At 42.2% G+C, this 24486-nt stretch overlaps 2 protein-coding genes and 1 long non-coding RNA gene across 6 annotated transcripts in view; 1 reads left to right on the top strand and 2 right to left on the bottom strand.

Annotated features, from left to right (window-relative positions):
• IL18RAP (interleukin 18 receptor accessory protein) overlaps positions 1–16857 on the bottom strand; it is a 20792-nt gene extending 3935 nt beyond the window's left edge. The window contains exons 1-9 of the mRNA XM_081858147.1: positions 16725–16857; positions 15460–15611; positions 14275–14545; positions 11600–11771; positions 10057–10234; positions 9041–9109; positions 7343–7457; positions 5001–5158; positions 4491–4631 (exon numbers count right to left, since the gene is read on the bottom strand). Of these exons, the coding sequence (XP_081714273.1) occupies positions 4491–4631; positions 5001–5158; positions 7343–7457; positions 9041–9109; positions 10057–10234; positions 11600–11771; positions 14275–14545; positions 15460–15523 (1168 nt within the window). The 5' untranslated portion in view covers positions 15524–15611; positions 16725–16857. The remainder of the gene's footprint in view (positions 1–4490; positions 4632–5000; positions 5159–7342; positions 7458–9040; positions 9110–10056; positions 10235–11599; positions 11772–14274; positions 14546–15459; positions 15612–16724) is intronic.
• LOC309339876 overlaps positions 14437–24486 on the top strand; it is an 11623-nt gene continuing 1573 nt past the window's right edge. Inside the window, exons 1-2 of the long non-coding RNA XR_014155595.1 lie at positions 14437–14575; positions 21360–21449. This is a non-coding gene — a long non-coding RNA (uncharacterized lncRNA). The remainder of the gene's footprint in view (positions 14576–21359; positions 21450–24486) is intronic.
• The window catches only part of IL18R1 (interleukin 18 receptor 1), a 20315-nt gene continuing 17822 nt past the window's right edge, over positions 21994–24486 (bottom strand). For all 4 annotated transcript variants that reach the window (XM_081858172.1, XM_081858175.1, XM_081858173.1 and 1 more), the window contains one exon: positions 21994–23089. In XM_081858172.1, the coding sequence (XP_081714298.1) occupies positions 22758–23089 (332 nt within the window). In that variant the 3' untranslated portion in view covers positions 21994–22757. The remainder of the gene's footprint in view (positions 23090–24486) is intronic.

Raw genomic sequence — 24486 nt, 5'->3', positions numbered from 1 at the left:
TTACGTGCCAATTTTCTTGCAAGTATTTGTTACACAGTTGCCAATAAACCTTGAGCAGCTCAATGTAACAAAATAAGAGCATCTCATGTACTATTTCATGTATCCTGATATATATCTTCTTCTTCTTCTGTTTTGTTTCTACATGGGTACTATTTCTTGTTCCTTCCTGTTTATCATGTCTTATCTTGTAATCTTGTACTTTCCCTTTTTCTATAAAGAATATATGAAAAAAGAAAGAAAGAAAGAAAGAAAGAAAGAAAGAAAGAAAGAAAGAAAGAAAGGTGGGAGGAAGGCAGAGGGCAGATTGAGGCTGGTGGGGCAATGCCCCATTTACCCTAATGGATCATATTCCATTGGCTATTGTTTTTTCTATGACAGGGAAGCATGGAACACAGTGATGTGTGTATAACAACATTTTTCATTAGAAGTACAAGACTCCAAAGTGTAACAGTGAAGCTGATGTTATTAAACAGGATAAAGAACAGAGTACAGCACCCGCTACCCCGGCTAGGCATAGTGTAAAGAGTCACACCGAGGGTAAAAAAAAAAAATCACCCACTCCTCTCTTCATATGTATGCAATGAGACATGGCTGTCCATCTGCTGCACAAAAGTACAAACATTGACACTGCTGTTCTCAAAATTATGCGCTCACCTCTCACCTGGCTTGTGAAAGACCTCTGGGCAAAGTGCATCTTTTGGCTCGCGCAAGAGTGCAGGGCCAAAAGACGGGACATTTCGGGATCCAATCAGAAGCCAGGATGGCTTCTGTGATTCCGGGGTGTCCCAGTAAAATCAGGGGTACGGCATCTTCATCTTTCAGAAATGAATCCTTAAAAACACCAAACAATAGTTGGTTCTTAATTTGACCAGCAGAGGCCACTACAAGACAAGAGAGTGTTAACTGTCGGTTTCTTACACTATGAAGTGTAAGCTGGGGCTCAAGAAACTGAGGTAAGTTTCACCTGTTAACAAATTTCTCACATGAAATTCACTTCCTTGTAGACAACTGAGTGAACCCCCTGTGCAGACATGTGTGTGTGTGTGTACATATGGTGCACACATTCTGGGAAACTGTGGTCAACCACAATATTTCAGAACATGTACATACCACACATGTAGTATCTTCATAGGTCATGACCTATTATATGGAATCTATGCTGTGCCCAAAACGGAAACGATTTCTATTTTAATAATGTTCCTTGCAACCTTAAGTAGAACATTTTGTTTCCTGAAACCCCTTTGAACCCACCCCTTTTGTACATAATCTGGGCCATCAGCAAGTGACCTTTCTAGTCTTCCAGAGAGTGTTTTAGATACTTTAAAGTATCTTCAATATCTTTCATAAATACAAGCTGCCTGTGCAAGAATTTTGGAGAAGTACTGTAAGTGAGCGAGGTAGTCACATGGTCCAAGCCCCGATTAGGAATTGGTGAGAAAAATCAATTCAGTTCAGATAGATGAACTTATCAAGTTTGCACTTACCCAAAAGAACATGAGGACTGAAACACAGCCTCCCTCTGAAATTCACACTTATTTGAATTTAGCGATGCAGTTCTCCAACCAGAAAATACATATATTATGAGAAAGTATGCATTAAAATTAATACATCAGTGAAAATAGTATAGGTTAGGAGAAGTTGCTAGCAGCAATGCATACATAAGTCAAAACTGCACGCAAAAATGTGTTTATTAGGAGAATTTGCAACCAAAATGCTAAATAATTTCCATGAGGATTGAAAAAAAAATCAACAAATTGATGTCAAGATGTGGGGAACTGGATTTAAGATTGGGAAAGCAAGAAACGGAGAGAACTTAAACTGACAGATCCTTCTATCCATATTCCCTGTGCGGTATCTACAATGCAGGATGAAACTACAGCGTTCCTGACCACCCAGCTTCTGCTTAAATACCTACAGCAAAGGACAGCTCATCACTTTCCAATGCAATTGGAAGTTTCTCCTAACATTTAACCACAATTGGCTTCTTTTCAGCACCCACCCCTTCATTCTGGTCCCACCTTTGGAGCAATGACAACAAATTTGTTCCATCTTCTGCAGGACAGCCTTCTCCACACACAGTATCTGAAGATGGCTATATCTCCTCTTAATCCTAGCTTCTCCGGACTAAACATAACCATGAAGGCAGAGCAAAATACAGTGGTACCTTGAAAGTCGAACGGAATCCATTCTGGAAGTCCGTTTGACTTCCAAAATGTTCAGATGCCAAGGTGCAGCCTGTGATTGGCTGCAGGAAGGTCTTGCAGCCAATCAGAAGCCGCGGAAGCCATGTCAGACATTCGGGTTCCAAAACCGGAACACTCACTTCCGGTTTTTGATCGTTCAGGAGCCAAAACATTAGATTCCCAAGGCGTTTGAAAACCAAGGTACAACTGTATTCAAAATAAAACAGATTCCCAGCTGTTCTTTCTTCTTCAGAATTTCAGGGTTTTTTGTTTTACAAATCTTCTAGCTTCTTGACCTCATTTTATTTCATGAGGTTTATTTTTTTTTTTCACCTGCCTTGTCCTTGAGCTTAATTGTCTCTTCACTCAGCTTTCTTTATGCTAGGCTAAACAGGCCTTTCTATACTAACAAGATCTTGCTCATCATTCTGGTATGTCTCCACCCACACCACACAAAATTAGGAGTCTGCCTTGAGCAGTATTCCTTGAGAGGTCATGCTGCCTGATTCATACTGAAACACAACTTTTCCCGAGGACTTTCCCCTTCTTTCCTCCCTGCCACTTCCAAATGATGAATCATGAGGTGACAGCAAAGGTATTATTATCAAGAGTCCCCAATTGTGTGACCTTAACATGTAGTATTTTTCAAATCCCCCAGAGCATGCACTTCATAATTTATAATTGCCCAGATCTTCAACTGTGAATATAATGTCGTTTATAATTATATATTCAGGAAATGTCATAAATAAATGCAGGGTGATTTCTAAGAAAATAAGCACAAAATCAGAAGCCAAAAGCTAAATCCATGGTAAAATCCCACTAATTGTGTTCCGCCCACTCAACACTCTGCTATATACATCCTCTCAAAACTTGCATTAGTGCACAGCTAATCAAACTTATCTAGTAATTTTGCATGACCTCTCAGGGTCCTTACAATTAGGCAGAGTGAGGTCATCACCTCAGGCAATTGATTTAGGGCATCATAGAAGAGCAGAAAATTAATAGTATTTAATTTATTGTTATTTTTACTGACATGGGGCAGGGCGGAGAAAGGCATTTGTGGAATTTTTTACCTCACCTGCCAGAATAAGTGACCTGGCCTTGGGTGCTGTGTACAAAAATGTAGCTTTTCTCAATCCCTAATTGTTCACCCCCAACATTCTGCTTTCAGTCTATTGATTCTAGATCCTGCTGTCCACAAAGTTTTGGCATTATCCAGCTGAGTTCACCTTTTACCCGATGCTTTTAATGCCTCATCCCTCCCCAAATCTGCATTTATTTATTTATTTTTAAAACTCACAACATATGAGGTTTTATGTTAAAGGTAAAAAGGTAAAGGACCCCTGGACAGTTAAGTCCAGTCAAAGGCGACTGTGGGGTTGCGGCGCTCATCTCGCTTTCAGGCCGAGGGAGCAGGCGTTGTTCCACAGACAGCTTTCCAGGTCATGCGGCCAGCAGGACTAAACCGCTTCTGGCGCAACGCAACACCGTGACAGAAACCAGAGCAGCGCACGGAAACGCTGTTTACCTTCCTGCCCCAGCGGTACCTATTTATCTACTTGCACTCACTGGCATGCTTCCGAACTGCTAGGTTGGCAGAAACTGGGACAGAGCAACGGGAGCTCACCACCATTGCGGGGATTCAAACTGCCGCCCTTCTGATCAGCAAGCCCAAGACCACAGCGCCACCAGTGTGCACCTTGTTTCCCAAAGCCGAGTACCACTGTTGGTTGCTTAGAGTGAGAGAAGTGAGGAAGCAGGGAGCTCAGAGCAGTGCAGACAGCAGCAGATCTCATCCAGCAGTCCTGTCACTACAGTGGTACCTCGGGTTAAGTACTTAATTCATTCTGGAGGCCTGTCTTCTCAACCTGAAACTGTTCTTAACCTGAAGCACCACTTTAGCTAATGGGGCTGCGCCGCCAGAGCACGATTTCTGTTCTCATCCTGAAGCAAAGTTCTTAACCCGAGGTACTATTTCTGGGTTAGCGGAGTCTGTAAACTGAAGCATCTGTAACCCGAGGTACCACTGTATTCCCATATCACTTCCATCTCCCTGCTGCCTCAACCAACCCTCTACCTCTTGGCTTTGGGAAGCCAAGTAAGCAGCACACCACAAACTGCTACTGGCGATCTTGTCCCGGTCACTAACTTCTCCATCTTACCTACCTCACAGGGTTGCTGTGAGGAAATAAGGAAACCTCGTATGCCACTGTGCATTTCCTGGAGCAAACACAGGATACATGTGTCATAAATAAACAGAGAACAGACCGTTCGCCAAGGTAAGAAAAGTAGAACACAAACTCTTACCGATGACAGTTTCACCTTTGGCCACATAATGCCGATATAACAGCACTATTTCAATCCGGTGCCGGTAAACCACCATGCTTCCCAAAAAGATTAGAAATACAGTTGTCATGGAACAGCACAAAGTGAGCAAGAAGTGAAGAGCTAAAAGGAAACAAAAATAAGAGAAGCATTTGTTTATTTTTGATGGGGTTTGGTTTGTTCTCTTCTTAAATTTTGTTTGTAAGAAGATAAGGAGATGCTGGAGTAGGGCATGTGAAGACTGAGCTGCCAAATGTCTTTCCCAGGTTAAAAAAAAAATTAAAATGATACCATCGTTTTCAGGTTTAGAATCTCAGAGTTTCTACTCTTGTTCCCCCTACCTGCTGTCACAATTTAAAGAACCTCTCTGACGATCGGAAAATGAAAAGGCAATTTTAATCAAGGAGCAGACTGGGGATATTATCCCCAACGTAACTTGTAAAATAAATAAAAATAAAAGAACACCGCATGCTAGGTGGTTTGCCAGTTTACCTCTTTCTGTTCTCTTCTTAAATCTGAACACCCCTGTGGTGTTCCCAATGGAGTTTTGAGCCAGGCAGACGAACTGGCTGCTTAAATCCTCTTCAGTTAAATTGGTCAGGTTGAAAGCAAGATCAAAGCAGCTGCCTTCTAGTTCCTTTGGATTGACCCTAAATAGAATAATGCTTTCGTCAGCCACTTGTAGCATTCATTCTCACACAGTTATAGTAGTCCCTGGTGCCACCAACCCTGTATTTGTGCAGGTGATGGCTCTGGTTTCTATAAAGGTGATGATGACCCAAAATGCAAAAATCAGGGCAGTTGCATATTTATCAGCCTCATGGAAACACAGGATTACGACGTCTCCCCTGGAGTCTGGCTGACAAACCCATGTAGGAGCCACAGCCCATGGACACACTCTTTAGAAAATATTCATTTGTTGCTTCCGTTTATTTACTCTTCCTGTCTATAGTCCACCCAACAATAAGATAATCACAGCAACAATAGTGCCACCAAATACAAAAACGCAAGATAAAAAAAAAAATCTAAAGCCAACAATGGGAAATAGGCCAGGACAGCAAATCTTAAAAGTACTTTGAAACATTGAAAATTCTTCAGAATTTTTTTTTAAAAAAGGTCTTCATTTGGTAGGAAAAAGAACCATAACATTGGCTCCAGGAAAGCCTCTCTGGGGAGGGTGTTCCATAAGCAGGGTGCCAACACTGAAATGGCCACCTCTTCAGTAGCCACTCTATGGACCTCATTTGGTGAGGACACCCAGAGAAGGATAGCTGGTGTTCCCCTTCAAGGAGTGGAACGGTCTCCCTCAGGAAGTTGTGGGCTTTCATTCCTTGGAGGTTTTTAAGCAGAGGTTAGGTGGCCATCTGTCATGGATGCTGAAACATACTGAGTCCTGTGGTGATTTCATGCTCTGTACTGCAGCTTGTAAAACAGTGATTTAATTGCCCCCCGCCCTGCAACATCAGGCTTTTATATACATTATTTACACAATGAGTCCCATTTGATTGTCTGATTTTGCTTCCCTCCTGGAGCCTGATTGGTCTTCTCCTGCAAGCCAATCAGTTGTTGCATTCTAGGATCCTACTTGCCTATTGTTCTAGGATCTAAGCTTAGTACATAACAAGTGTGTTAGCTGAGATTCCTGCATTGCAGAGGGTTGGGCTGGATGACCCTTTGGGTCCCTTCCAATTCTACAATTCTATGATGGCTTACCCCCAAAGAATCCTGGGAACTGTAGAACTGTAGTTTGTTAAGGGCACTGGGAATTGTTAGGAGACAATCCTGTCACACAGCTACCATTCCTAGAGTGCTTTAACAACAACCCCTCTTCCCAGGGAATTCATATCCTTAAACATTCTGCTGCCTTAAACATTACTGCTGATCTCCAGCAAAGGTTGGGCTGCATTATGCTTCCCATTCACTTTACTGTATCCTCTTTCCTGTATCCTTTTCCCAAAAAGAGGACTTAAAGATTCACAGTTATGGAACTGCTACCAAGACCAAGGTTGGAGTCACATGGAAAGAGAGAAATCCCATCTGTGTACGGCAGGAGAGGAAAACATGGAAGAGCCTTCACTAATCCTATTCCAGTTACATTAGTATTTTGATCATGTGCTACAACAGATTTCCCCAACTTATCATTCTCTATCGTTGGCCATGCTGGCATAGGCTGAAGGGAACTGTGGCATGAAACTAAACAAGAATACTGTTTTTGTTAAGTTGTGGGTGAACATATCAAGATGACACAGCGATTCTTCAAACAGCTAACACACTTGTTATGTACTTGCTGCTCCAGAGAAGCGGACACGGAGCAATGGTTCCAAACTACAAGAAAAAAGATTCCACCTAAACATTAGGAAGAACTTCCTGACAGTAAGAGCTGTTCGACAGTGGAATTTGCTGCCAAGGAGTGTGGTGGAGTCTCCTTCTTTGGAGGTCTTTAAGCAGAGGCTTGACGACCATATGTCAGGAGTGCTCTGATGGTGTTTCCTGCTTGGCAGGGGGTTGGACTCGATGGCCCTTGTGGTCTCTTCCAACTCTATGATTCTATGATTCTATGATTCTATGAGCTCTTGTTTATTCACAGGCCAGAAGAGAACTGAACTGAAGGGTTCAGTCAGCCTGCTTATATAGAGCTCCAGTACAACGTAACTGTAACAATATTCTAAAACTATCCAATCACTGAACGTCACTTTTGATCCCTTTTTTGTATAACTATCTACAGTATCCCCCAGGGTGAGAACTTCAGTACATAACAGTTTTGGCTCTCCTGTTCTTTTGCTAGCTGCTTACATTCTACAAATACATGTTTTCAAGTTGGAGACTGTTCATACCATTTTTGCTTTAGCAGTTGCTTCCTTTCACCGGTTTCTCTGTACCACTGCATCAAAGAGGAAGCATTTAGTTCAAAACCAAACTGTGCTCGGCATTTGAGCTGAAGCGGTTGCCCTGAGGAAAAACCACACGTAAAAATCAGTATGTATGCACATTTTTTAGATCTGAAGTGGAAGCATGGGGATATGGGCTATTGGTTTGTGTTGTCATTGTCGACTGTGCATTTTGTGTTTTCTCTTGTATTTTCATGTTGTGAACCGCCCTGAGATCTACGGATGAAGGGCGATATTGTTGGCTGTTGTAAGCCGTCTGTCCAGCGAGACAATGGAGTAGGCCTCTGGGGTGAAGTCAAACCACTGCGCCGGCAGCACAAAAATGACCTTCCCTGGGCACAAGCCTAAACAGTGTTTATGGCGGTCCTGGGCTGTTCAGACAACAAGATCCTCCCCCTTGCCTTGCTGATGTGGTCCAAAGGAAAGCAGAGCGATATGTTTGGCACCAGCTTGGCTGCAGGAGTTGCGGGAAGGAGGCGTACAAGACACCATCCAACCATCTTAGGGACTCCACTCTGGATTTGTCTAGGGTTTATACCTTAGCCTTTTCTCCTCCCGAAGATATTCTGCAAGGCAGCGGGGGTTTAGGATCAGATCAGAGTTTTCCTTCTTCTAGATGGGCTGCCTTCCCAGTTTGACAAGCCCCATTTGCCCCTCTATAGTGCATGCAGAAACCGCCTTTTTGACCATTGGGCCCACTGTTGGTTTCATCCAGAGCCTGATTTTGCATGCAGGAGAAGTCCCCTAACTCACTGGAAGGTGTGTCACTGCCACTTATCGGGAGGGAGAGGGGAGAGGCTGGAGAAACATTGCCATGGAGACAATCTGGTGCTCCCACTGGTGTGCCAATGCGCCTGTTACTGCATCCTTTCCCCCAGTAAGTAGGAACAACATGTCAGCTGAGAAGCTAGCCTTGCAGCTCTGCCTCACCAGGAGAGCCGCTTCAACTTCATCATTTTCCACCTTTTGGAAATGGAGCCCAGAGGCTTTATCCCACTCCTTACCCACCCACACAAAGCACCAGCTTTTTGAGGCAACTGCCATACCCAGCAAGTGTCCCAGAAAAACTGGGGCATTCTGTTTTTCCTCACGAGAGGACGATGACCATTTTGGGCGCTGTGATCTCACGTGGTTCCATGCCACAATCCGCCCCCCTCCCAAAAAAGTGTGTTTTGGGGTATTGTGCCTGGGAAAAGGTGCTTTTTCAGGGGGGAACATGGCATGAAATTGCACACAATCATGGCACCCAAAATGGCCGCCGTCCTCACATGAGGAAAAATGGGAAAATGGCATCATGGATTTTGCCTTCAATGTGCTGGAGGGATGGATGCCTCACTTTGTCCAATTGCTATGCCAGGCCTGAGCTAACCAAATGCTTAGGAGGAACCCATAAGCAGGATATGAGCTCAATAGTGGTCATATATAATAATATTTGATATAATAATCATCAGGAGTTTGTTTTCATCCAGAACTCACCAAAACTCAGTTCCGGCACCTCTCAGGTGGGCGCCACTGACATTTTAAGACAACAAGAGAGGTGTTCATTGTGGGTTCCAGCACCTCTTTTTCTAGAAAAATAGCACTGATAATAGCACTGGATTATTGCCAACATTACAAAACAAATTAAGAACGTAGTCAGTTTACCAAGTTCTACTTCAAGGATTCTCACACCACGGGGATCCAGAACCTCTGGGTGACTGATAGTGTCTTTTGCTACGACATGAAAAAAGGGGTCTATTAGGGAATTTCCAATGAACCTTTTGCATGTAGAATTAATAACCAGATTAAACATGTTGTGAGAAAATCAATGACTAAATCGCAGGTAATACTTTTCTGTTGGTGGAGAAAGAGAAGGGCATCAAATAGCCATAAATGGATATACTGTGCAATTAGGCATGTCGTGTTATTTCCATGGAGACTGAAAGAAGCTTTCTATGGCTCCTGGAAGCAACTTAAAATCACATACATAGGTCACAGGGTGATTCATTAGCATACACACCGTATTTTAAAAGCTCTATATATCCTAAGTTACACAAACAGCAAAGGCAGCTGCGTCAGCTTTTAGGGGAGGGGGGTGGGATCCAAAACATTTATTAGGACTTGAGAACTATTTTGTGCCCTTTTAGTTGGCCAAATTAAAGGTATTGCGTTAATAAGGATTTAGGAATTTTTTATGATGCAGTATATCATAGAATAGACACAAAGCACATTGTTACTTCCAAGTAAAGTTATTTAATGTAATCTTGTATTTACAGTAGTCTGATATGACAGGTTCAGTCAACCTACACAAATAGCATTTATAGATATATATTTTTCTTTAAAGATATAAATGGAAGAGACTAAATGGGAATCGTAGGAGACAATGTAATATAATACAACTGCCAGAATGACCGCTCCCCACTTAAAACGGGGGGCGCCTTTTGCGTGGACGCGTGCAGCCCTGGATCTGGAGTGGCCCCATCAGCATAGGCTTTGCCTTCCCTCAGGTGGGATACCTGGAGGTCCCCGCCTACCCCAGCGAGTTGTCCAATCCCACCTGGGGGAAGTGTTGCCAGGGAAACCAGGCCAGGTAAGGGGAGGGATTACCTGCCCACACAATAGAGGGTGGAATAAAGCATTACATCAGAACCATTTATTAAGCTGGATGTAAAGTGACTTACCAATGATAGTTACATTTACTATTGTTCTCATGGTCCACTGGGTATTGTTGTCAGTCAGTGTATAATCACATACATAAGTACCATTATCTGCATCGTAGACATGATATAATACTATACTATCATCCTCAAATCTCAGAGATGGTCTTTTGTCCTTTTGAAGTCTTACTCTTAATCCATTCTAAGGGGCAAGAGAAGCAAACAAACATTGCAATGCTGTGTAAAACAGGAATTGGCAGCTGACATATAGCTGATCTATACTCCTCCTTCCCCCAAATTACCAACCCCTTCCCTTTATCTTCCACAACTTTAAAAATGGCTAGGAGAATCAATGTGAGGGAAAGAGGCACCCCTTTTCCTCTTGTTGGTATAGCTCCAGTCCCTTTCTCCCCCATCTCAGTGGGGGGGGGGGTGGCTCAGGAAAATGAAAGAGGCATGGCTAAATGAGTTTGAGGATGTAGAGCAGGAGTGCAGAACCTGCAGCCCTCCAGATGTTCCTGGACTGCAACTCCCATCAGCTCTGGACCACTGGCTGTGTCTGATGGAAGTTGGAATTCAACAACGCCTGGAAAGCTAGATGTTCCCCATCCCAGATCCAGGGAGATCCTTCTTTTCCTGTTTCACTGTTGCTCCCTCCCTTCACAAATCCATCTCCCTCCCTCTCCCACCATTTCTGAACCAGTCTAAACATCTGTCACAGGGGTGATGTTGCAAGAGTAATTTTACATTTGCTCCCCATGTCCAGTAATCTTCAACTTTGGATCTCCAGAAGCTGTGGGATTTAAGCTCCCATTATCCCTAGCAGCCTAGCCAATTGTCAAGGATGAGGGGACCTGTAGTCCAAGCACGACTGAGGGTACATGGTTAAACAACACAGCCCTAGTCCTATCATAAGGGCTACCATGAATTTTGCAAGAGTAAAACAACCCAGATGGAAAGCAAACTTGTTGGAAAGTCATTAAGTCTACCCACCATTTCTCTGCTCCAAATCCCTTCCCGTGTTCTCTTCCCTGCCACAGGGTTTTAAATAGAACATTTTGAGGGGTTGTGCATGGATTTGAAGGTAACATAGAATGGGAACTATGAGGACACAGTAACCATCTCAAATATTGACTTGAAATACCCATACAGAGCTATAGTTCCAAATTTTATTTGTAGCCTGTGACTCAAAGGTCTTTTAAAAGCACATTAACTTTGGAGCAAGATCTATAATGCAAACAATTACAAAATGGAAATAAAGAGGCCTTTAAAAATATTTACAAAAAAGACTGGTGAATTTTCATATCCACGCTTCACCAAACACCCTTGGGCATGTCTTTCCAAGTTTATTGTAACTGTGCTCTCAACATGCCATCATTTACCAAGATACCAGTCCAGGCAACGGAGTGATTCATTCATCAAATAACTGTAGTGGAAATAGTTTCAACCCATTACACTACCAGAGAGCAAGTTTCCCTCACCCACACTCACCACAAGTATATTTGTTGCATGTAAGTGTGACTCAGATTGATAAAACAAAGTGCTCTAAAGATAGTGGCACCCGTACCTTGTACCAGTTCACCTCTGACGGCTGAAAATCACTGTAACAGCTTTTTCCTGGACAAGGAATAACTCCTTTTCTGAGAACAAGTAGGTTCAAGTTACTCACGCTACTATCTGAACAATTGGTCATCTTCCTTGTTTGAACATCTATGAAAATATTGGCACACTTTCTTTTCCTGTGTGGCATGAAAAGAAAACACATGTAAAATCATACAGAGAAAGCTAGATTGTGAAAAGTGATATATACTGGACTAGATATATTGATATTGATATATCAATTTATTGATATATATTGGACTAGATATATGTGATCAGGCTTCCCTAGTCTGATGCCTTCCATATGGTTTGGACTTCAACTCCCATTAGCCATAGTCAGCATAGCCATGCTGGCTGGGACTGATGGGAGCGGTAGTCATTTATTTACTTGCCACTAAACCTCTACAAAGTTTACCAAAAATATACATTAAAATGGCTGATAACATCCAACGTTAAAAAACAAGTTAGCCTAACAAGTTAGCCTAACTCAGAGGAAACTCAAAGCAAAAATTTGCGGGAAAATGGTTATAGAAGATATGTTCAAAAATACAATAATAGTTTTGACTCCATGCTAGCATTCGCATGATAAAGGAACTAAAAGGAGGTGGACAACAATTAAGGATTTATTATGTTTTTAGAATGTATTGGAAAATTTATATAGAAAGGTTTATTGTTTTGTGTACATTTGATTGTAAGATAAAATATATGCAAAGGGACTTGACAAGAAGTCAAAGTTGAAGAAAAGATTTTGGAAGATAAAAGAGGAAAAAATATTTACTTTCCTTATTAACATTTTGTGTGCGGATGTGGATGTCTGCACATATATGTGTTTTTGTATGGAATGTTTGGGAGGAAATAAGATGGTAAATAGCAAACTAAATACTGATGTATGTAATTTTTATTTCTTAATTAGTGGTAGTATGGCTGTATTGTTTTTTGTAACATAAAATCATTCAATAAAAATTATTTTTTTAAAAAGAAGAATATGATTGCCTAACATCAATGGGCAGTGAGTTCCAACGGGTCAATTTATTTCAAGGGTAGAAGGAGCATGCTATAGAGAGTGCCAGGCTGGGAAAAGGCTGCTTTAGTCACAATGTGGCAATGCATTCTAAGATCCAGAAGTGATTCCTGTCCCGTCTCCATGCTGCTACTTCCAGCACCCCCCAAAAAATGCTAGATCCTGAGAATAAGGGAAGCCTTGGGGATGGTGTAGGTTATGGTGCAGAGAAGAGCAAATGGAGGTAAAGTCGGCAGGAATCACAAAACCTCCTTTTTGTGAGTGGAATTGCCTTTCCAATTGGGACAAGACATCTTTGGATCCTAGCCTATCAATTTAGCACTAACTATCATTTCAAAGAGGGACGCGGGTGGCACTGTGGGTTAAACCACAGAGCCTAGGACTTGCCGATCAGAAGGTTGGCGGTTTGACTCCCCGCGATGGGGTGAGCTCCCGTTTCTCGGTCCCTGCTCCTGCCAACCTAGCAGTTCAAAAGCACGTCAAAGTGCAAGTAGATAAATAGGTACTGCTCCGGTGGGAAGGTAAACGCCGTTTCCGTGCGCAGCTCTGGTTCGCCAGAAGCGGCTTAGTCATGCTGGCCACATGACCCAGAAGCTGTACGCCAGCTCCCCTGGCCAATAAAGCGAGATGAGCGCCACAACCCTAGAGTCGGCCACGACTGCACCTAATGGTCAGGGGTCCCTTTACCTTTACCTTTATCATTTCAAATATACTATAACGTAATTTGTCACGATCAGATAATAAGGTACTAAGGTAATATGTAACATTTAGGTAAAAAAAAGTCTGAATGATGAACATTTGTAAAATGTTGTTAAAATAACAGTGGGGTTTTTAAAATAGAAATTGTCCAGAGAATGTATCAAGATATAAACAACAAAGGCAAGTGCTATTTGATTTGGAATGTGTTTAAGCAGACAGAGTTCATATTTTATGTATAGTAAAGGTAAAGGTAAAGGTACCCCTGCCCGTACGGGCCAGTCTTGACAGACTCTAGGGTTGTGCGCTCATCTCACTCTAGAGGCCGGGAGGCAGCGCTGTCCGCAGACACTTCCGGATCATGTGGTCAGCGTGATGAAGCTGCTCTGGCGAACCGGCACCAGAGCAGCACACGGAACGCCGTTTACCTTCCCACTATAAAGCGGTACCTATTTATCTACTTGCACTTAAGGGTGCTTTCGAACTGCTAGGTGGGCAGGAGCTGGGACCAAACGACGGGAGCTCACCCCACCGCGGGGATTCGAACCGCACACCATGCGATCGGCAAGTCCTAGGCGCTGAGGTTTTACTCACAGCACCACCCGGGTATGTATAGTACTTAATAGAATAACAGCCTGAGAGGCCCCTGAAAGCACAAAAATGAAATATAAGCCTTTTAAAATGAATGCTCTGGCTTCATTAAGCACAATTAATTCTCTCTCTTTTTCCAAACACGAAGTTGATGCTTACATTTCTCCCCCTTCAACAAATGAGACTTAAAAGTGTTTAACTGGGTAGACCACACTGAATGTAATTAAGAAATAAATAGTAATCATGATGAAGAAAATAAGCTCTGTGTAGAATTCTTGAAATACTAGTGGAAACATCCACAAAAGGTCTGACTGAGATGTGTCATGGCAACCGACCTGTTCTTGCAGACATATGTTCCAGAATGTTGAACTGTTATTGGATTAAACCAAAGGGCATTTCCCTGTAGTCTAGGGTTGATGGTTTCTTTTCTGAGAAGCACTGGGTCTCTCCCATCTCTTGATTGCCAGATCCACTGAAGCTGGCTTTCATGAAGACGAGAAAAGTTAAAAATTGAGGCAGGGTTCTCTGGTGGTACGTCACATGACACAACAAATGCCTGGCCACTAATGGCCCGGTACTTCACATCAGGTTGTTTGCGAAGACATTCTGAAAAGATAAAGAGATCCGTGCAATCAGGTAAAAGTTCCATTCTTGGGTCAATTCCAGACAAGCTGTCCCACAAGCATTTGACTGTGGGGAGATTAAATGATGTTGCAGCAAGTATTTGCCTTCATTTTCCCATCACTTATCACAAAAAAGAGAAAATATTCTGGGTTTGTTTCATAACAGCTCCAAATCAGCTTTAACTGTGCAGCCTAAACTGGACAAGAAGTGATTGAATCCCACCATAAAATAGTGGGGAGGAGGGGTCTGTAAGCTCCCTCAGATTTTTTATTCTTCTCGCCCCTTTAGAAAACTTTGCAGAATTTTATCTGAATATTCTCCACCGGTACCTAGGCAATGTGAAGGATGCAAAATTGTGGAGGCAACCAACATACTTCCTGCTCCTGCAGAAAGGGACATTAAGGGGGGTGGAATATGGAAGCTGTGCTACTGCCATTGCTAATTGTGGGATTCTATAGCTTAGTCAGTGTCAAAGAAAATACATTGAGTTGTCATTTACTTGAAGGCCTCCCCGTGCAGAAATCGGGTGCAATATCAAAAACCTGCTACTGAGAAGATGACAGTTTTCAAACTTTTCAATGCAGGCATAAAACATGCAATGGCCTGTGAGCATTGCAGGGGGTTGGAGTAGACCAGGCTTCCTCAAACTTGGCCCTCCAGCTGTGTTGGGACTGCAACTCCCATCATCCCTATCTAGCAGGACCAGTGGTCAGGAATAATGGGAATTGTAGTCTCAAAACAGCTGGAAGGCTGAGTTTGAGGAAGCTTTGACTAGACATCCCTTGGGGACCTTCCCAGCTCTATGATTCTATGAAAATGTGGGCTGAGAGGACTGTACCACCTTTGAAAATGAGCATTTAAAGCATATTATGGAAGAGTATAACACAATGTCTTACCTCTAAAACCTCTGACTTCTGCTCTTTCCGTTAACGTCAGAAAAAGATAACAGAGTATTAGCATTGCTTTCTACCACTGCGTTTCTTCGTTTGGCAATGAACCTTCATGGCAGAGATGGCCTGATGTATTTCCCTGGGATTATTTTCTACAGCTGTAAAAACATAACAAAAGAAAACAAAACAATAAGTGGCCAACTCTCTTTGAAACTAACTCATTCCAGATGGCTGCTAGGTGGAAAGATAGTCCAGGCAAAAAGGAGTATTTCATAGCCAATGGGGTTTGTGGTGGGGAAAGTCAGGGGGTAGGAACCCTGTTGTCTATCCGATATTATTGGATTTCAACTCCCATCAGATCTTTCTAGGGGTGATAGAGTTGGAGAGCAGGAACATTTGGAGGGCCATAGGTTCTGCACCTCTTCTGTAAAAAAAGTATTATACCTGCTACAGCTTAGTTCTGTAATCTCCCCATCATATCAGGTTGGACCTGCTCAGCTAAGCAGAATCTCTGGCTCTTAGCCTCGGCTCCTGCACATGATTCCTCCTTCCCAGGAGCTGCTTTCCATTTTGCAAAACCCCTAGAGAATTTTGTTTCAGAAAGGGAAGGGAAGGAGCCACACCTCCCAGCAATTCACCAATTCTGCCCACCTTGAAAAATATCCAGAATGTCCCAAAGTATGCCAAAGAAGTTGAAAAATATCACCATGTGTGCGACAATGGTGGCGAGAGTCTTAAAAGCACAAGGATGGAGGAACGAGGAAATCCCGAGTAAAGAATTATGGCAAGAGAAATTGATGGACTATGCAGAACTGGCAAAACTGACATATAAATTACAGGACAAGAATAACTGTGACTTTAAAGATGAATGAGAACCTTTTACAAAGTTTCTAAAGATCCAACAAAGTGAATTGGACTCCTTGGCAGGCTTTGAAGAAACACTCACAAACTTTTTATTGATAATAACCAGTTAGACAAATTAAGGTTTTATACAATTTTGTAACATGCAGATAATAGCATTTATAGAGTAACCAGAGATAGGAACTGAGGGAAGTCAGGGTGGGGTGGGGAGGGTGCGTGGGTTGTTTTATGGGAGGGGGAGAGGGGAAAGGGGGGGAATTAAGAATGATATGTTTAAGATAATATGCTCTGTCTAAATTCCTAATTTAAAAAAATTCTAAAAAACAAACAAAACAGAATGTCCCAAAGTACAGCTGCTGTTTTGGCTCAGGCCCAGCAGTCACTGAACACACACACACACACACACACACCCCGTAGCTGCACATTACAGGAGAAGGTGGCTGTTCAGCAGTCTGCCTTTCAAGGAAGCATCAGCCATCACCCAGAAGCTTCCAAGGAATCTCAGCATTCTTCAGAGTAAACCTTGAAGAACATTGTTGTAGAACCACCTATAGAGATTAAGTGCCAGAGCTCAGGGAGAGAGCAGCTGTTCTGCAGGTCCCAACACAGACAGCAGGCAAGGAAGTGTATTGCCACACGCCTGACCTCCCCTTGGCTGCATCACACAGTGCTTTCTGGCAGAGATGGGAGGAAGGGTGTGGTGGTTGGAAGGTCAATGCAAGGCAGGAACAGCAGTGGCTCTCACTTCACCTCTCTCCCTCCTGGTAAGCACAGCATTGCAGCTGATAGGAGGCTAGGTGCATGTTCCCAAGTTTGATCCCTGCCATCTCCCAGTTAGGACTGTGAAAAGCGTTTTGTCAAAAAACCCAGAGACAGCTTTATGTAAAAGTAGGGGCTTATGCAAAACATTCAGTCCAGGCAATTGTATTAGTATAAAAACCAAATAAAATTTGTGTTTTTTAAAAAATAAGAATACTGAGCTAGGTGAACCAATGTTCCCATAACAAGTACAAGTTTGGTGTGGTTATTAAGAGCACCCTCTATAAACCTGGAAGTTCCGGGTTCTGAGTTTGGTTTAGCCATTGGATTTTCTGGGTTCTGCTGTCAATTGGCGTTCACCATCTATAATATGGAAAAAAAACCACGGATACTGTGTTGCCTTTGGGATTGCTGAGAAAGACAATGTTTATTACTTTAGTGGGGTGCTACAAAATACTAAGGTAAATAATTGCTCTTCCTACATCGTGAGGAAATGTTTCACTGGTGAACCCAGTGGCATCTTTATCTGTCATTTAAGATTATATATCTAAATCTAATAAATAGACTGAATAGCTTGTTTACTTGTTTTTGTCCTGTATTTTATTCTGTGCACCTCCCTGAGAACTTATGTTGAAGGGCAGTATATAAATCTAGTAAATAAAATAAAATGAAATAATAAATAATTGTCTTCTGAAATAGGATGGTATTATAGCTTTCATTCAAAATACTAAAAAAGGTATTGGAGAAATCTTAGGCCGCAACCCTATGTACACTTCCTGGCCCCTTGCAGGCAAGTAAGTCCCTCTGAACTTCAGACAGACATGCGTCAAATCGCTCTATTAGGGTATTATGGTGAAATGAACATATGTGACTGGTGTGTTGGAATACAAAGCCAGTATTACAGTTTCAGAATATTTATTGCAAGACAGCGTTAGAGTAGAATGTTATATTTTATATTCTCCACTAAACAACTCAGGGAGGGGACTGTTCAGATAGCATTTACATTACCCATTTACAGAGAGCCTTACTTTTACTTCAGATTTTGTAATAAAGGATGCCAGCACATAAATCAGCTTTTAACACTATGTGATATTCCCTCTGCAAAACCCTATAGATTTCTTTCCATTCACTTACAGAAAGTGGGGGATCACGATCACCCCTGAAATATAATTCTCAGTGGCAAAACAGGAAAGAGAAATAGACATTCAGAAAATAAACCTCTTCAGCTTAAGTAAATAGAAAGGTTTGCTGAAAAGTAATCAGAGAACAATAATATTAAAAGTTTTGCATTCTGAAAAGAGACTGTTACCTGAGAAGGCTTTCTTCCCTCTGCATCTACGCAGCTGTGTTAAGAGCTGTGGTTAGCTCTCAAGTGGATATAGCGTGTGAGTTTCCTTTCAATCAGAATTTCCTTTGCCTCGTCACCTCTTCTTTCTTTCTTTTTTTCATCAAGTACACATTTCCAGCAACTTTTCTTGTAAAAAGGGCAGGGGAAACAGTGTAAGAAACATGGTTACAACACACTGCTACTATGTGAAAAGTGTTCAAGTTTGCAACAACATTGCTTCCCCTTACACTTCCTAAATTTGCAATCAGTAATGAAGGGTGTAGACCAATAGAGGCTTCCTTTGCCGTGTTTTCTCTCCCCTACCCCACTTTCCCCCTCCCTATCCTTCTCCCTTCAGTTCATCATCCCAGGTCACCAACTGGAATCTAGTTCTGGGCCTCTGAAGTGAAACACGATGTGAGTTGGTCATTTCTGACAATTGGGAAAGGCACTGAGTGAATCCTCTCTTGCCCTTTCACACGAGCAATGGATGCTTGCAATTCTGCCCTGAAACGAAAAGCATATGACACATTTTTATTTCAATGTACAGTCGTACCTTGGAAGTCAAACAGAATCCGTTCTGGAAGTCCATTCAACTTCCAAAACGTTCGGAAACCAAAGCGCTGCTTCCGATTGGCTGCAACAAGCTCCTGCAGCCAATTGGAAGCCACGAGAGCCCCATCGGACGTTCGGGTTCCAAAGAACATTTACAAACCGAACAGTCACTTCTGGGTTTCGGGAGCCAAACGTCTGAGTACCAGGGCGTTCGGGATCCAAGGTACAACTGTGTAAGGGTGGGAAAAGATGAAGGTATTGAGCATTCCTCTCCCTCTTGCCTTTTCATCCTTGTACAATAAATTATCAAATTACAGACAGGCTTCTGGCCTCTGAGGGAGCCTCAATATTGATAAAAGGAGTCTGTGGGCATGATCTCAACAGTGCCATCATTCTGAATTTGCAAGTGAAAGAGGGAGCCTGAAAAACTGAAGACCCACAGCCTACATTTGAAGCACATTATTTCCCCCCAAAGAATCATGAGGTTCTTAAAGGCGCTGGGCACTGTAGCTCTGTGGGTAGAAACTACAGTTCTCCATATAACTACCCGATACCCTTGGGATGCGCAGCTCAATTTGCCATCAAGTCAATGAAACTGGTGGTTACAACAGAGAGGGTCTTCTCAGTGGTGTCACCCTAGTAATAGAACAGCTTTCCCATAGAGGGTAATCTGGCACCTTCTTTACATCACCAGCTGAAGACCTTTTTATTTACACAGGCCTTTTAAATTTGTATTTTAAGCCAAACTAAAAAGTATTTATTCTGTCCTCACTAGGGAAAGTTTTATGTTGCTATTTTTACTGCGCTGTTTTAAGAATTCTATTCTGTATTTTTAGATATTGCATGATTGTTTTGTAAGCCGTACATAAAAATGTATTGAGGGCCGGTCATATGGATTAATAATGAAAATTAGGGATGGGAGAGAAATCTGATTCAGTTTGCATTTAAAGGCAAACTAAAATTCACACTTGTCCAAATTTTGAAATGCAGTTCCTTCAGCCAAGCAATGTCTACAAAAATCTATATACTGAAGTAAAAATGCTACATATTGGTGAAAATAGAGCACAAAAATTCATTATTTTAGGGGAAACCGCTTTGCAAGAATATTGCATATTAGGCAAAATTGGGATAATGTGGATAAACATGCAGATGAATTTTCACAAGGATTTCTTTTTATTAAAAAATGCAAACGGCTGTGGAAATGTGGAGAATTTAGGAATGGAAAAAAGGGAAACAGAATCCAAAATGACAGATTAGCTCAGGCTTCCTCAAACTCGGCCCTCCAGATGTTTTGAGACTACAATTCCCATCATCCCTGACCACTGGTCCTGCTGGCTAGGGATCATGGGAGTTGTAGGCCAAAAACATCTGGAGAACCGAGGCTGAGGAAGCCTAGATTAGCTCATCCATTATAAACAACACCTACAGGCAGTTGCCACTTCCAGAATATAAATAAATGCACTACAAACAAAAGCATTTTAGCCCCTTCAATATTATTTTGCATTATTTTATTACTATTTATTAGATTTGTTTACCGCCCTATACCTGGAGGTCTCAGGGCAGTTCCCAAGATAAAAATCACAAGATAAAACCAGAAAACACATAATCAAAATAAAAACAACTCAATAACCCCCACCCACCCACCCAAATGTGGTATATGGTTGGTGCCAGTCTGGCACCGGAATATACAGATTGTTTACATCCATGGTTTATCTGTCATTGTAGTATCTAGTGAATATGAAAAGAATGAACTTCTGTCCAGTTGAAGCGACTCAACAGTTTAAACTACCAGATGACATGTAGTCATGATAAGCATTCCTCACCCTATGGAGGCTGTGGTTAATAAGTCAGAAGGCTGCTTCCTGCACCAAGCATAAAACCACAAAGCCCAACATTTATATGATTGTGATCAGGTAAAATGTTGTGTGCTTGCCCCCTGCAGACTGCTGTCGAAGCTGGAAATGGGTGCAATGTGAATACAACAATCTCTCATCAAGACGAAAGTTAAACTGCTTGCTATAGAGAGTAGGGAAACTAATTGACTTGTTTCATCCCAGACAAGGGATTATAATCCCATCCTTGAACCTTGCCCCAGCTATTCAGACTCCTGTTCCCTGCACCAGCCTTCAATTTCTTTTCTCCAATAGCAGGGTTGCCATGTGTCCTCTTTTTCCAGGACAGGTCCTCTTTCTCTCAGGTATGTAACATGAGAGATGTCATAGCAACCCATAGTTAAAAGTAGAAGTCAGAAAATGTGTCCTCTTTTTTTGCTCTTCAAAATATGGTGACCCTACCAACGGAGCTTGCACATTCACTTGTTGTGCACCAGAGTCCTGAAACTTTTCTGTTTTGGCATTTCAACTTTGCATCTCGTTCAACTTCTTTGCTATTGTGCTTTTTTCAGGAGTGCTGTAGTACGTATATGTACAGAGAGTGAAAAATGGGCAAGTGAAAAAGGCTTGCAGCTTGAAGTGGCAATATGGAATCCCTCCTAGTGAGTAAACCCAATCAGCAGACACCTTGCTACTTGAAAATCAGACAGTACTAAATAACTGTAGACAATTTAGTCATTCTCTGCATACTTGATACAGCACCAAGGTATTATTGCAACCAAGTATAATACTATTTGTGGAACGCGGGTGGCGCTGTGGGTTAAACCACAGAGCCTAGGACTTGCCAATCAGAAGGTCAGCGGTTCGAATCCACGCGACGGGGTGAGCTCCCGTTGCTCAGTCCCTGCTCCTGCCAACCTAGCAGTTTGAAAGCAAGTCAAAGTGCAAGTAGATAAATAGGTACCGCTCTGGCGGGAAGGTAAACGCTGTTTCTGTGCGCTGCTCTGGTTTGCCAGAAGTGGCTTAGTCATGCTGGCCACATGACCCGGAAGCTGTACGCCGGCTCCCTCGGCCAATAAAGCGAGATGAGCGCAGCAACCCCAGAGTCGGTCACGACTGGACCTAATGGTCAGGGGTCCTTTACCTTTACGTATAAAATACTATTGACATTTTCTTTTCATTATTCAATAAATCTGAAGACAGACAGCTAATCCACTGTGGTTTATTGTAGCTCCTTATCAGATTCAGCAACGTCTGGTTTTAAAAGTGAGATAACAAACCATGGCAACATATATTATATTTCTACAAATATCTTGTTCCCACCCAGCGTGTCTTTTGAAAGTAAAAATAGCACCACAGTTGGAGTGTGTGCACACAGATGCAGACATTTATTTTTTGGAAATATCTATAGACTGCAGTTTCATAAAAAAATACAGCAAGGCAATATACAGCATACAAAATTACTATAAGATTTTTTAAAAAAATCATTATAAACACCATTTTTAAAAAAATCAATAAATATAGGTTGGTAAAAATAATTTCACATGGCAAAGGCTTGTCTGAATATTACAATTTTAAGAGAACTATAAAAGAAGGCAGGAGTGTTTCCTGCTGATCCTCTCTTGGCAAGGAGTTCCACAGGACAGGGTCTGCAATACTGAAGGCAGAAAACCTATGAATGACATCTGTGACAAAATATTCTCTATTGAGTCCTATGTTGAGTTGGCTTCCAGAGAGTGCTGCATCTGCTCAAAGATCACACGGTATATTTTCTGACACATTTTGTTTTGGGGATATGAGACACAAAACTTCCCAAATATAGCCACTCTAATTGCAAACAGTCAGCAGCCTGTAGCAACATCTTGTTCTAAAGGGACTCTGATATAAAGCTAGTAGCCTTACTAAGATGAAAGCTGAGTGAAGCCCATCGGGGTGGCTGAATTGGTCATGCTTTGTCCTGAATGTACATCTCACAAACTAGCCGGTTCCATCATTGAGGAGGGCTTAGCAGGCATCGCATAGCGGAGCTTCTTCCAAAACCTGGAATTTAAAGCGAGTGACTTCTCTTCTTTCCATTTCACCACGTGGCTTGGTGAAAGAAGTTTCAAAGACTTGGGCAAGAAATCAAAGTCACGAATAGGCATATATTCGATTAGTATCACTTTAATGTTCTTTTCAACCAAGGCCTTGTGAAGCCCGGTTTCAAGTTCAAACATGACTTTGTCGGAGATGTAGTTCTTACTCAGTATAATGATTAATCTTCTACTCCTGTCAATATATGACTGGACATCATCGACAGCAGCTGCAGGCAGAAGAGGGAGCAGTTAGAATGGAAACATCTGAAATAGCATTGGTCTATTAATACATTACATGAATTACAAACATGAGAGGCCTGTGGAAATGTGCTAGTGCTGTCTCTTCTGCCACAAAGCAGAATGGAAAAGTTTGAAGTGAATTATTTCTAATTTTAGAATACAGATTATGTATATATATCGTGTGTGTGTGTGCGTGTGTGTGTGTGTGTGTGTAACAATATAACTATATAACTATGGGTCGTATCACATTTTACAGCTGGAGAACACTGAGGCACAATAATAAGTGACTAGCCCACAATTAGTCAGCGAGTTCATGACAAAGAATTCTTTAGCAAAAATTCCAGTAAACGGCAATAGTGAGCGATTCTGGGCATGTGCAGAATGCCTTTCACTCACAACCAAGCAATTTCATCCTCCTCCTCCCCCCCATCCCACACTTAGAATTAAGAATTTAAAGTCAGAAGTCCATTTTCAACTAAGAAGTCTATTTTCAGCATCAGGACAGAGTCCTGGAGTCAAAGAAGAAAAAGGCAGGTTGCAAATACTTTAAAGGGCACCAGTTGTTTTCTTTTGCCCTTGATGAACTCTGCACAACTCTAATGTGATGTTCTGAGGTCTCTGAGAAACTGTGAGGAAATGACTTCTACGAAGGCAGGAAGGCATGTGGGCATGTAAACGGCAGAACCTCATACCTGGTCTGCAATATTATCAGAAGCAACTCATTCTTCCTTTAAATCTACACCACTTGTTAACCAAACGATAAAACCGTCACCTACTATGGTCACAGATTCTTGTTTGGCACAGAGCAATAAACCACCAGCACTGCTCTCCAGCAAAACAAACATCTGTGTCAGCCTTAAGGGTAACAAGGCCAAGGACTCGCCCCTTCTCTGGTAGGCTTCCCTCCCCCTTCCGTTACAGAAGGACAAGATATTACATTCCCCCCCCCCCCGCCCCGATAACAAACATTTGTTATGCCCTTTCAGCTAGCAAGGCACTGCCCCGCCTCCAAGAGGAGGCCACCCATTGGCCAGTATGAATTGAAGCAGCTGGCGGGAGCTTGAGCCGGCTGCCCAGGCGGCCAAGGCCAGCCACCCGGTAAAAGGGCTAAGCGTCCATTTTTCCTCAATCTGAAAAGCGCCTTAGAATAATGCAGCAGAAAGAAAAGGAATTTCTCTCCTCCAAAATTTTAATATATCTGTCAGATCTAATGTAGCAGGGGACTCCTGTCTGTCAAAATTGATAATACTGGGTGGTCCAGCTCAGTATATGGTGGTTTCATATGTCCAACGTTCTCTCTGGACCTCAAGGACGATGGGGGAAGTAATGTGAATCAAAGCCCAATAGCAGATAGTTGAAAACATACAGGCTGATAAGGCTATTT

Source organism: Podarcis erhardii (genome assembly GCF_964252035.2).
Source record: "Podarcis erhardii genome assembly, chromosome: 4".
Classification (NCBI taxonomy): domain Eukaryota; kingdom Metazoa; phylum Chordata; class Lepidosauria; order Squamata; family Lacertidae; genus Podarcis; species Podarcis erhardii.
Note: the sequence above shows the minus strand (reverse complement) of the source record. Positions and strands in the feature narration are given on the sequence as shown.